This window comes from Echeneis naucrates, chromosome 7 (genome assembly GCF_900963305.1).
Source record: "Echeneis naucrates chromosome 7, fEcheNa1.1, whole genome shotgun sequence".
Taxonomy (NCBI): Eukaryota; Metazoa; Chordata; class Actinopteri; order Carangiformes; family Echeneidae; genus Echeneis; species Echeneis naucrates.
In genome coordinates, this window is record NC_042517.1 from 24,389,244 (window position 1) to 24,402,138 (window position 12,895).

A 12,895-nucleotide genomic window follows, 5' to 3' on the forward strand; every position below is an offset into this window, starting at 1 on the left:
ATTTTCACCACATTTTGTATACACTGAGTTTGTCTTTCGTAACAGAATGAGCAAATGAGTGGCAGATTGTGGACCTAAAACAATATTGATTAGAATCAAAGGGGCAGTCAGGCTCATTAACATGCCTGCACAGCTCCGTGTTCACCGAGGCGGGGCGCTCTACGTCTGTCCCGGCCTGTGCGGCTCCTGACCGCCGGAGACAGAAGAAGAAGGCCGACTGGAGGAGCAGGAAGTGCCGGGGAGCGATGTCAATCAGACAGCGAAGCTTATTCAGCTGCCAGCGGGAGGTGAAAGGCTGTCTGTCCACGCGTCATGGCGGACTGTGGGCACGAACGCGGCGGGACAAAGAGCAGGGATGCGCCGGAAGCCGTGTGCGGGGCCGGGGACGGGCCCCCGTGGACGGTCCCTCGGGGGATCCGGTCCTCACATCAGGAGCGGAGTAAGAAGTTGGTCCTGCATGTGGACCTGAACAACACCATCCTGGTGTCGGACACTGTGACCCGGGAGGGGACCGTGTCCGCCCTGGACTACTTTCTCTCCACTGTCACCTGGGGCCGGATGAGCAGGCGAGGTGAGCCGGACGGAACTGCGGAAATGTTTACCAGCGCACGTGTCTAACATCATCACGTGTTATATTTCAGTGACAGATATTGGAAAGTGAATAGGAAATCAAAGTTTTATCAAAGACGTTTTTTTAGAAGGCCATTTTTTTCACACCGGTCACGTTGCCTCTTTCACGTTAACTTTGTGTTCATTCCCCGTCATCCTTGTTCAGTGACACTGAGGAAGTGAATCTTGTGTGTCAGTAGTTGTGGCTCTGTTTTCTCCCTGATCAGCATGCAGCTTTATCTGTATTGTGTGTGCAGGAAAGTGGGAATGGCTGAGTGACTCCCCCTCCCTGCTCCCACCCAGTCCGGATGCCGTCAGTCACTATTCCCAGTTTGGAAGGACCATTGGCTTCACGTCCACAGTGGGACGACGTTTCCGTGGCATTCTAGATACACATCTTGATCTCCTCCTCTGGCCTGAGAGTGTCAAGGTGAGTCCCCCCCCCCCCTCCCCCGCACACAAAACACAGAAACGGATAATTAAGATAGATAACAAAAATAGAAGACGGAAGAATAATGACCAGACAGCATTACCTCTGGTTAACTCTAAAAACAAGGCTGATCTCAAAATAATAATATTGTATATCACGCATTGTGTTGTAGTGTTTACAGATTATAGCAGTGTTGCTTTGGCAACAAAGACCCAAACAGCCATTCCTTTAGAGCTCACTTATTCACTCCTGTGTGAATCCATCTGAATTGGCCTGTTTGTTTCTGAAAGCTGACAAACCAGTCATCAGGAATCTATTTACCCTGCACATACAGGTTTCCCTATTCTGTTGTAGTCAGTCTTCCAGCCAACAGTACTGCTTTGTTAGGAAAGGGCCGGCGACGTGTTTCAGCAAGTCTGCGAGGAAGGTGATGGGCAGGACTGATCTGTACCTGATCACTATCAATTTTTTGACATAGGGGTCAGAGAATGTGCCCTGTGTATTTTTGCGGCTATAGGGAATGTAGGGAAGGTATCATGGTGTCTATTTCGATTTGTTCATTGTGGTGAATGTTTATTTTTCAATCTGTGAAGGTGGTTTTCGTACATCCATTTTGGGTAAAGTATTTTCTAAGGAATTTCTGAGGTAGTTTTTGGGTTTAACCAGATACATTTCTTTTCTAAAATCAAAAGAATCTAAATGAAAGGACATTTCCGTAACTTTACAACCTGTTTAGGAGACTTTCCAGTCCTCTAATTTTGCCAATCCACTACGTTCCTGCAATCAACACACCTCTCTAGCTGCTCAACCAAAACCAAAAACGAGTGTTTTCATTTAACGATCAAACACTTAAAATGTGTGTGTGAAAATGGTTTAATTTTGAATTTTTGTTTTCATGTTAATATAGTGTACCAAACTTCCTGTGTGTGACTGATTGCTGTTCCTACAGGAGGACAAAGAGCTCTCTGTCAGAGCAGAGGATGGACGCCTGTACCACTGGATCCTCCCCTCCTTCTTCCAGCTGCTCAAAGACCTGGTGCACGAGGGACAGGAGTTTGCTGTCCTGTTCCGAACGTTTGGAACCGATCTACCTCGAGTCCTGAGGGCTGTGCACAAAGCCCTGAATGAAGGGGTCCATCCACTGTTCCCTGATCTGCCTGAGCTGAAGGTGAAGACAAGTCACATGTTCATTAGCCCCAATTAGATTTTATACCTTCATAGTGGTGAGTAAAGCTGATAATTTGCGCCACAATAAGAAAGTCACGGGTTCGGTTCCCAGGACTGGGGCTGTTCTGTGCGGAGTTGGCATGTTTTCCTCGTGCCTGTGTGGGTTTCCTCCCACCATTCAAAGACATGCATTTTTAGCTTTACTGGTGACTCTAAATTGTCCGTAGGTCAGAATGCGAGTGGTTTTTGGTCTCTGTCTGTCTCTGTGCGTTGGCACTGTGATGGACTGTATGTTCTCCCCGATGTGGCACAATCCAGACTTTATAAGTAACAAAGTCCCTCTTCATCTTAGCACTTCGGAGCAGACAGGAATCACCCAGCTTCATCTCCTCTTCCAGGAAAACCTACTTCTGAAACTGAGATTTATTTGAGAATTTGTCATTAACATCTCAAACCTTTCTCCAAAAAAGAAGAAAACCCTCTCTAAAATATATAAGTTACTCTCAAGCACACATTCTGTCCACTGACTTCAACTTCTGGACCCAGATCTGCCAAAATACATTTAAAAAGACAGAAAACTTGAACTTACAGCTGACCCAGTTCAAGGTGCTTCACAGATCACACACAAATTCAATACAAGATGCCCTGAATGGGTTTCTCTCGCGCTGATGTATGCACACAATGCAGGCAATGCACCCAGAACACACCTATTTCCACGCTGTCTGCCTCTGTTATTCTGAGCAGCACTTCTAGTCAACTGTAACACAGAAACTCCTCCATTTTGGACTGCAGAATCCCATTAACTCCTAACTTTTGCCTTATTGGTGACCGATTTACCAAACCATCGGTCCCAATCTGTTCTTGTAGCTCTATCACCCAGAAAACAATCCCAGTTAATTTGAAAAACAAACTCTGCCAGGGGCTGAACCTTCTTGCAGAATGTCCATCAGTGAGACTGTCACCAGGGCCCAGAGTTGGGTCAGAGGTCCCGGCTCCCCATCGCCACCACCCTGAGTGCTGGAGCGTGGCGTACCAAGCTCAGAGAGCCACCGCAGCCACGTGGCATGGCAAGCACCACTTTTACGCCCAAGCAAGTGCATGCTAGAGAAGGGCAGGAGGTCCCCCGGCACAGCACAGCAACAGGGGCACAACAGCAGCCACCGCAAACCAACACTGGCCAGCCCCCCACCACCCCGACAGGATGCATGGAGACTCCATCCACTTCAAGCCCCCCTGGCCCCCAGGACACGGCCATGTTGACACCAGAAAGGAGGAGTGGCTATCTCCATCCCACAGCTGTCAGTGGCAAACAGGGAATGGAAAGGTCGACCCCAGGGCAGCAGGCCCGAGCCCATCCACAGGGGCCAGCCAGACCACAGGAAGGCCCCCAAGAGAGGGAGGAGAGAAGACTGAAGAGCCCCCTGGCCCACACCACAGAGGCCCGCAGGGCGACCCAGGAGGAGCCGGCGGCCAGCACCCCCAGACCCTCCAGAGCCAGAGATAAACCCAGCTGCGAGGAGGAGAGGAACACTCCTAATGTATGATCTGGTAGTACGCATGATCCTGGATATGGAGGGAAATAAAATAACAGGAGCTATCACCTTATCAGAGAGAGTAATAATATGAGCAGCAATGGCATATGCTAACAGGTAAGGTCAAGTTCCAAATGAAGCTTCAGAGAGATTCTGAATGCTGATGTCTGTGTTTATTTGGTCATAAGTGTTGTTGGTGAGGGTTAGGGTTACGTTTTAGCTCAGATAAAACCTGCATTTTATCTAATGACCATCAGCTGGAGCAGGGGATGGATTCGGGAGCGTGGGTATTGTATGACTGACAAGCCTGCTCCTCCAAATGTGCTTTCATCTGGTTTAAGGCAAAATAGATGGCGATTGCCAAATTACAAACTGGAGAATTCCATTGCAATTCACTCAATGTGGGACAAATTAAGGAATTTTGACTGCAAAACAGCAGCTCACATACTGCTGGGTGGCATCTTTTATTGTGTGTGTGTGTGTGTGTGTGGATGTGGATGTTCCTGAGAGTGAGGAGCAGCAAAGATGTTCTTCTGACTTTCTTTTCCAGACATGAATATATGCATCTCCTTGACTAACTCGCCAGAGGGGTTTCTGTTAGTCTACTGGAGGGTAACGCATTGATTTTTAGGAGAATAGTGAGTGCAATGGCACAGTGAAGGAGGAGAGATAGAATCTGTTGAGCACAGGGAGCGATCTCGGAGAGAGCTCAGTGGAAATCTTATTCAATTGCCTGCAAATTCATCTGTGCATTTATGCTGAAGGAGCAACACAGTTGGTTGTTCGGTTTCTGAATAGATTTCCTGCCTCAGTGAATTCTTGTGTGCAGTGACAGGACAGCAGCTTCTTTGTTTTTGTTTGGAGGGGTCTAATAGGGGTCTATGCTGCTGCCAGTAGTTACAACAGGGTGTTAAACTTTCTACTGAATGCATGCCAACTTTAATATTGTTTACACGTCGATCATGTCCATCTAAATACGAAAAACCTGTGTAGCTACAACAGTGCAATAAAATCAGCAGCTCTGCTTTCAGATAATTACTCAGATTCAGGAAGTATAATGTCTACCATGCTCAACGCTTTGCCTTACTGTTGGCAAGTACAGCTGAGGCTGATGGGAAACACAGAAGTGATAAAATAAAACAGCCCTCTGGGTGCGTTGAAACACAATAAACATGCATACTAATAAAAAAAAAAAAATAATCTGATAATAAGAAATGAATTGAAATGCATCTCATTGATTATTGTTCAAATATTAAACAGTTTCATTTACCTCAGTGGCTCCAAACCAAGTCCAATTCTTGGTTCAGCTGAGATTCTTGAAAATGTGGCCCCAAAATATCAGAACTCAATAATCTTGACTGCTCCACCAACTTTGGGTTTTGATGCTCCCGTTCCCCCCGTAGCATCCCCCTCCCCCTCCCAGAAAAGAACAGGCCATGCATACACATTTTGTTTTCAGAGTCTGCTGCAGTTTATTTCACACAATGTTTTGAAAAAATAAAAGTAAACTGCAGGTTGCTGTCATTTACTGGATTGATTTATTCATTAATTTTTCCCGCACCCCAAACTGCAATTGCTCTGTACCCCCCATTTTGGGAACCACTGTTGTAGTACAAAATCAGACTGAGAGAACTATACAACACTGGCCAACCAGCAACAACAGAAAGGTTACTGCTTCTGCTTGGTTATAGTTTTTCAACATATCACTTTTTATTTATATATTTGGTGGGCCATACTGACAAGGTCTTAGTGTATGTTGAAGGGACGGGATGGTTCATTTGGATCCCTGACTGAATACGTTCATCAAAGATGAAGGACAAAATCAAAGCTAGCTTTATTGTCAATTCTAATTCCAATTTGCGAAATTGCGTTTCTCTCAGACAGAGAGACGATAAACAAAATCTAGATAAGAAAATGTAAACCAAAATAAAGAACACTAGGCATGTGCATATTTCACCCATGATATGTTTGTATTACATGAAGAGGAAAAAAAAAAAAAAGCTTGATTTTCATGAGAGGTCTTTATAAAGATGATCAATCTCAAAATAACTTATTTTCTTCATGCTGTTGAAGGTTTAAAGTTTGTTTCGGTAACTAAATGTTTCTTTCTCTCTCTCTCTCTCTGACTTGTCTTCCTCTCGGCTCAGTTGGATATAAATTTGACTCCAGGTAAGATTCGCTGCAGCAGGAAATCGATCGTCCTGAGTCGAGCTGAGGACCGTGTGTCGACTCAAGCTGGAGAGAGAGGCCTGTATCAGTATCTCAGCTCAGTTCAGGGCCTGGGAGGCTTTCAGGACCACTTTGACTGGTACCTATTATATTCTGCTCCTCAGGGGTAGTGGGGTTTGAGGCCTTTCCCAAACTTTTACATGACTTCTTGTGTCTCATCAAGGTGGGCCTCTAATACATTCTCCATCCACGGAGGGAAGCCATTGTGGATCGACCCCTTTGACCAGAGCGTTGTGCACATCTTCATCGATGACAACATCCGACAGGATGATAAGGACACCATCGTTAACCCCAAGGTACTGAATACACGATCTGCTACTGGTCTGCAACTGCACACACACACACAAAAGAAAAACAACACAGATTAGGCCCTCGACTGGTGACCTGCCCTCACCCAATGTGAGCTGGGATTGGCTCCAGCATCTGTGCGACCAGGAAACAGCTAAGCGGTAGAAGACGAATGAAGGAATGGACACAGATTAGAGATCACAATAAAAAGTATTTTAAAGCATCCCTCATTGTAAAGTATTGTCCAGTGTTGCCTCTGCAGCATGTCTGTGTCTTTGCTGTTAAGAAAGTGCAGTTCACACCTGGTATTGACATCTATCCCGGGCGATCTGTGAGTTCAGGTTTGAGATCTGATCACTCAGTAACCACTTTCAGGAGTGGCATGCACCACCAAATATGTTCAGACCATACTGCAAAATGTCCTGCTGCACTGGCATCCTCTTACAAAGTCAGATAACACATTAAAGACCTTTAACTGACTAATTAGACTATTTCAAAAGAATGAAACAGATTTTACTGCAGTGCAGTAACCCTAACCCCCCCCCCCCCCCCCCCCCCCCCCCCATGGTCATTAGATAGACCAAAGGTATAACGTTCAGCTTAGGAGTCACTTTACAGCCATTGGTCTGGTCTGAACTGGAGTTAATAATTGTGGTTGTCTTCTGCCTGCTTGTTTGTGTGTCTGTTTCTCAGGTTTTCTTGAAACCAGGTGATGATGAGACTCGTGTTGCCTCTAGCACTGAGCTGTATGACGTCGCTCTGGTGAAGAGTGACCTCCTCCAAGCCATCTCTGACCCCAGCTATTTCACCAAGCGGGTCCACATCTGTCTGGAGAACTATGAAAGGAACATCTGTCAGGGGTCTGACTAGACCATGCTAAATGTATGTGAGTCAGCACAGAGTAACATGTAGACCCCAGGAAGAATTCACACACACACACACACTGACAACTTACTGAAGATTGGGTTAATTGAACACAGACATAAGATGGTTTTTATGGAGGATCACTATCAGTATCTGATCATCTAATGTTGCAGTGAAGATGAATGAGTGAAAGAGAGAGCTTAACCAAATTTACCTCAGTGAGATTTTGAAATGTGGGGGTTTGATAAATGAGGTTTTACTTAATCTCAACGTTTTTAAACACACACACACTCCTGCAGGACAGCGGTGAAGTAAGGATGGCTCGCAGAGAGAATGCTTCAGTTACTGCTGTACTGTCCTGCGGTGAACCACCACAAAGAGTTGTTGACTTAATTAAGCACCAAATTGGCCCGAGCCAACTCTTTCACTGCAGAAAAGTGTCTGACTAATCACACCACAGGATAATTGCCCTCACTGAACTATCAGACACTGTAATTGGGGTCACACAGTGTTTGCGTTATTTTTCTAGAATAGAATCCGCTGAGGTTTGTTATTTGTCATCCGTAGGGCCTGATAATCTCACTTAGGTCATTAAGAAACTTTACTTCAACTCTGCATTGTTTATATCTCAGAACTGAACCCCTGACACTAACCCACCAACTGTGTAACTGCAGGCTGGTACTTCATGATATTTGGCTCAAACATCGTATAGTGTGATGACAGTGCAGCTAAGAATCAATCAGACTGTTCCCAATGAGCCTGATCCATGTCGATCAGTCAGTCTTCAGCACGTGAGGCACTGAGACATAATTAAGTTGTGCTTTGGATGTATTTGCACAGAAGTATTTACTGCAGTTTTTATTCTGTGAAGGCCTCCCTGGGTGAAACATTTAACAGCTGAATAGGATACAGTAATTTTTGCTTTTAGGGTTTTAGGATATAAAGTATTTATTGTTAAGCTTCCAGGCAGATGTTAAACACCTTTTGTATCTCAGGTTAGTTTTAAAGAAGCAACCAAATGCAAACAAACAATGATCAAGCATGTGATGGTAGCAAACGTTTAACAAGGGTTTTACCAGTTTTCCTGGTTGAAGCCAAGTTCACAGGACGATCAAACACTCTTCCAAATTCAAAGTTTGTGCCCCAAAATATGCAACAGGTCAAACAAAACACCATGTGTGTTTAAAATGCACTTGTTAATATTCTGTGATAAAGTAAAACTGATATTAATGAAACTGTGAACGCTGGTCGTTCCTTCAGCATTGAATGAGGAATCCTTTTCAGGAGAAATGTACACTTTAAAAAGATCTTTCAAGAAGTTTTGTCTGTTTGATATATAGTATGGTGTGGAGATTTTACACAATAGTGAAACCTACAATCACACAATGAAACATGACAACTTTACTGCATCAGTTTTGGTGCACTCTCAGCTTAAAGTGTGTTACATTTTATACAAGTCAACATATCTTATTTATTTTGACAGTGTAATCACGAAAACCAATTGCACGTTTCATTGATGAAGTCTGTCTGCTTGGTAATTAGCCCTGATGCGATGAGGCTTCATTATACTGTTGGAATGTGATTTAGAGGTTTGCGCTATGAAGAATGGTAGCCTGTGATGGTTAGTTTAACTTTGAATTAAATGTTTTGCGCACTGACAGTTCCCCATGAAAACATGGTCATTCTATAATACTGTATTATCATGCACATGCATTATCTCATCGAAACCACGTGATGCATATATCAAAACTTGAAATGTTTCATTTTTATCTATTTTTTGAAGAATGCATATCTCCATTCACAGGTAAATAAACTTTGTTAAGTCCTTTGTTAAAATGTTTGGTGTTTTCTATCATAATTAAAATACAGTATGACCGTAGAATGAGTGTTAAATTCATAAAGTTACATCAATGCACTTTACAGATAGAGCAGGTCTAAACCAAACCAACCACTTAAAGAGACCCAACAGATCCCCCGATGAGCAGGCACTTGGTGACAGTGGCAAGGAAAGACTTCCTTTAGGAGGCAGAACCTTGGGCAGAACCAGGCTCAGGTGGGGGCAGCCATCTGCCTCGACTGGTTGGGTTGAAAGAGGGAGAAGGAGTTGTTAAAAATATGGGGAGTCTCATTAACACCATAATCAAGTAAGATCAGGGGGAAAGTAGTGAAGGAGCCATCAAACATAGCTTCATTAAAGATCTACAAGTATAGCTGATGTATGGAATATTGACGGGTTATTGATTGACCAGGCTGGGTCCACTGGGTATTAATTAGAAAAGATACAAAGTGTGAAGCCAGGTGCCATACTCACATACAGACCCTCCTGTAAATGCATGCACTGACTCCAACTGGAAGCTGCAGACCAAGTGATAACAGAAATGCTTGAGGTAAAAAAAAAAATAAAATAAAAAAAAATAAATAAAATAAAAATGTTTTGGCATGAGATTGACTCTACAATAAGAAGAAAATGTGTAATTGACTGCGTTGTTCGGGCTGAGGTCAGCCACGTTACTGCTTACATGTGGCCTATTGTGATTGATGGCAGCAGTGTTTTACTTACAGTGTCAGCCATAATAAAGGGAACGGATGGGGCCAAACGTCACCTGCTCTATTCTGATCAGTGACTGATTCGCAGTGATACCCAGAGAATCAATCTTTTCAGCTGTCATTTAATAACTCACCATTTACAGAGGGGACTAATTCATTTATTATTTATTTACACTTAATGTGCTTTCCTGTTTCAGTAGTTCTAAAAGAAATTAAATGCACAAAAAAAAAAAATTCTAGGGTAAATTTTTAATAAGCGCATAATTCAGTACATCCTTATTCTCCAGAAGGGAGCTAGTGTTCAAGAAGATCTAACCTGGCCCTGTGTGAAAACTGTCCGAGCTTGTTGTGAGCCAATGTGATATGAAAATAAATGGAAAAGGGTCCCCACAACATCCATTATAGCGAATAAGGTCAGGTTAATGTTACTCTTACATTGAAAAACATACTGATAAGTGTTAATGTTACACATTACTGTGTTGATAATTTACCCTTACATTGAAAAACATACTGATAAGTGTTAATGTTACACATTGTTGTGTTGATAATTTACCCTTACATTGAAAAACATACTGATAAGCGTTAATGTTACACATTACTGTGTTGATAATTTACCCTTACAGTGAAAAACATACTGATAAGCGTTAATGTTACACATTACTGTGTTGATAATTTACCCTTACAGTGAAAAACATACTGATAAGCGTTAATGTTACACATTACTGTGTTGATAATTTACCCTTACAGTGAAAAATAGACTCGTATAGAGTCACATCCTAACACCTATTAACACTTCACAAATATGATTGGTGTTATTTTTTCACTTTAATTTACCCTTTTGTAGTGTCAAATTGCATCCATTCAAATACTGCAGTTTACAGCATTCCCAGAATTTTGAACTATTTGAGCGTGCAAGACGCAGCATATCTCAGGCCCTACAACAATGAAAGTCACTCTGCATAAAAACATCACTTGAAAAACAATCTTCTGGTCAGCTCAACAACACCACTTTAAAACTTTGACCCTAGGTCTGCATAAAATGGCAATATGGGACAACATACAAGGAGGAATCTGTCGTTCCATACTTCATGTGAACATCAAATGGTTTAAAGTGAAACAGATCATCTATGTGCAACACCTTTGGAACCCTGTCTGGATGCAGCCTGACCTTCAAGGCATGGTAATGGTGATCAAAACAAAGAGTTTCCATCAATTTTCCACAGAGCAACACACAATCATCTTTTATGGCGATAGCCTTGATCTTACAAAACACAGGCAATGAGCCGCAAATGACTCCACAAAGCCAAACAGTCCATGCAGACCAAGCTTATCCCCAGTGACCTGGGCTACAGTACCATGAATCGCATGTTTTATGATTGGAATTTGAAGTCCCTCTGTCTCAAGCACTTTCTAATCGTTAACAAGTGGTTCAAGAATTAAATTAAAAACTATAACGCTTGATGTCTTATGCATGGAATAGAGCAAATAAATGAATATTAGTCAATGATGGGGGGAAATTCCTTAAAGTAAAATATATACCACCTAATTTATGTAAACCCCTTTTGGGTCCCAAAACATTTGCAGTTTCAAAGTCACCGTAGAACAGCTGAATCTGCAAGGCATCATTTTCTATAGAAATAGGGGACTTCCTTTCAAATAGGTGGCATCTCTCAAATCTGCATGCATACCTTCCTTGGAGGGGGTGTGAATATCAGCCATTTTTAACACTCACTTTATCAAAAAGAAGCAGTAGCAGCACCTTTAGAAACAACATGCTCTGATAGGAATCAATATATTTCAATGTAGTATGCAACATTGCCACAGCCATTATAGTGTGTGACTTACATAACCATTCCTGGAATATGGGTCACTGAGGTAGGGGAATAAGCTCACAATTCCTCTGGCATACATTTCTTTCACCTGTCTGGGTGGTGATGTACTGCAATATTTATTTATTTATTTTATTTTTATTTAAAGGCAGGATTTCTCTGTTATATATACTGAATTTAACTCAGATTTTAAATCAATCTGAAAAGTAGATTGACAGCACAAGGACTAACTAAAAACAATTAGCAAATTACCCATTCTTTTCAGTCATGTCAGCTGCCAGTATGTTCACTATTTTCCTTCTGGTTTCATCCTCCAAGGACTCGCTTCGATTATATTCATTTATTATACGTTCCCCACCAGATGTCTTGGTCAGAATGGATTAGACCAATTTAAAACACTAAGCAAAACAATTCTGCATGTTGGGACTATATCGATTCAACAATTCACAGTCCAAGCAACATTTCACCCCAGGGTTCCCACACACTTTCACAGACAACATTTCAAAACTTTTCCATAACTTTTCAGAGACCCATTATATAAATTTCCATGACCTAGAGGAGGTTTTAGGAAAGATGACGTTCTTGCATCCATGATTAATGAATAGCCTAATCAATTAAATTACAGACAATGAAAATGTGTGACTTTTCAATAACTTTCAACAATTTTACTTAATGTCATGACTTTTACAGGTTTTCCATGGCCATGGACCATGTCACCCAAAATTTAAAGTTCGGTTTGTGTGTTAATTTTTACTTGCTTGGCCTCTGAATCCAGCCTCTGGTGTTTACTGGAAGGATTCTCTGAAATGATGACTGCATCTAGCGAGTCAGACGAATCAAGAGATGGTGGGTGGGACTGTTCAGAAGAGGATACCGCGGAAACAGATTTTGACCATGATAGAGGAAGAAAAAATGTTCCACAGTTTTCTGCAGTAATATATCCATTCCTTATCAAATGAACAATACAGCATTCATATCACAAATAACTTGCATATCCATTAAATAGATCAGAAATAAATACACACAGATTAGAAATGTAACTGAAACAAACCAGTGTCATATTTGATGGTTAGCATTCCAGCTGAGGGATCCTTAACTACATCCTCAAAAACGTCATCATCCACCTCAGTCCCCGAACTGTCAAAAACCTTTGCGCCTTCCGTTATAGCTGGCACACCAAACTTTGCAAATGCTACAGAACAGGGCAAAAGCACGTGTAAACCAAGAGGCAATCATAACTTGTGAGTTCACATTTGTCCAATAATTGACATACCAATATTCAATTAATCTGGAACATCACGGTTGAACTAACACACATAATGAGTGAAATAAAATTATTTTGTAGTATAACTGCATTTGAAGCAACATATGCATTCAAAGTTAAAGAATGTGAATGGAGA

At 42.2% G+C, this 12,895-nt stretch overlaps 1 protein-coding gene across 1 annotated transcript; it reads left to right on the forward strand.

Moving 5' to 3' along the window:
• The first annotated feature begins 218 nt into the window (after positions 1–218).
• LOC115046772 (uncharacterized) lies at positions 219–8,949 on the forward strand. Its single transcript, XM_029507364.1, has 6 exons — positions 219–571; positions 867–1,039; positions 1,989–2,207; positions 5,886–6,046; positions 6,131–6,263; positions 6,949–8,949. The coding sequence occupies exons 1-6, from the start codon at positions 313–315 to the stop codon at positions 7,123–7,125; spliced, it is 1,122 nt and encodes a 373-aa protein (XP_029363224.1). The 5' UTR covers positions 219–312; the 3' UTR covers positions 7,126–8,949.
• Positions 8,950–12,895: the final 3,946 nt, after the last annotated feature.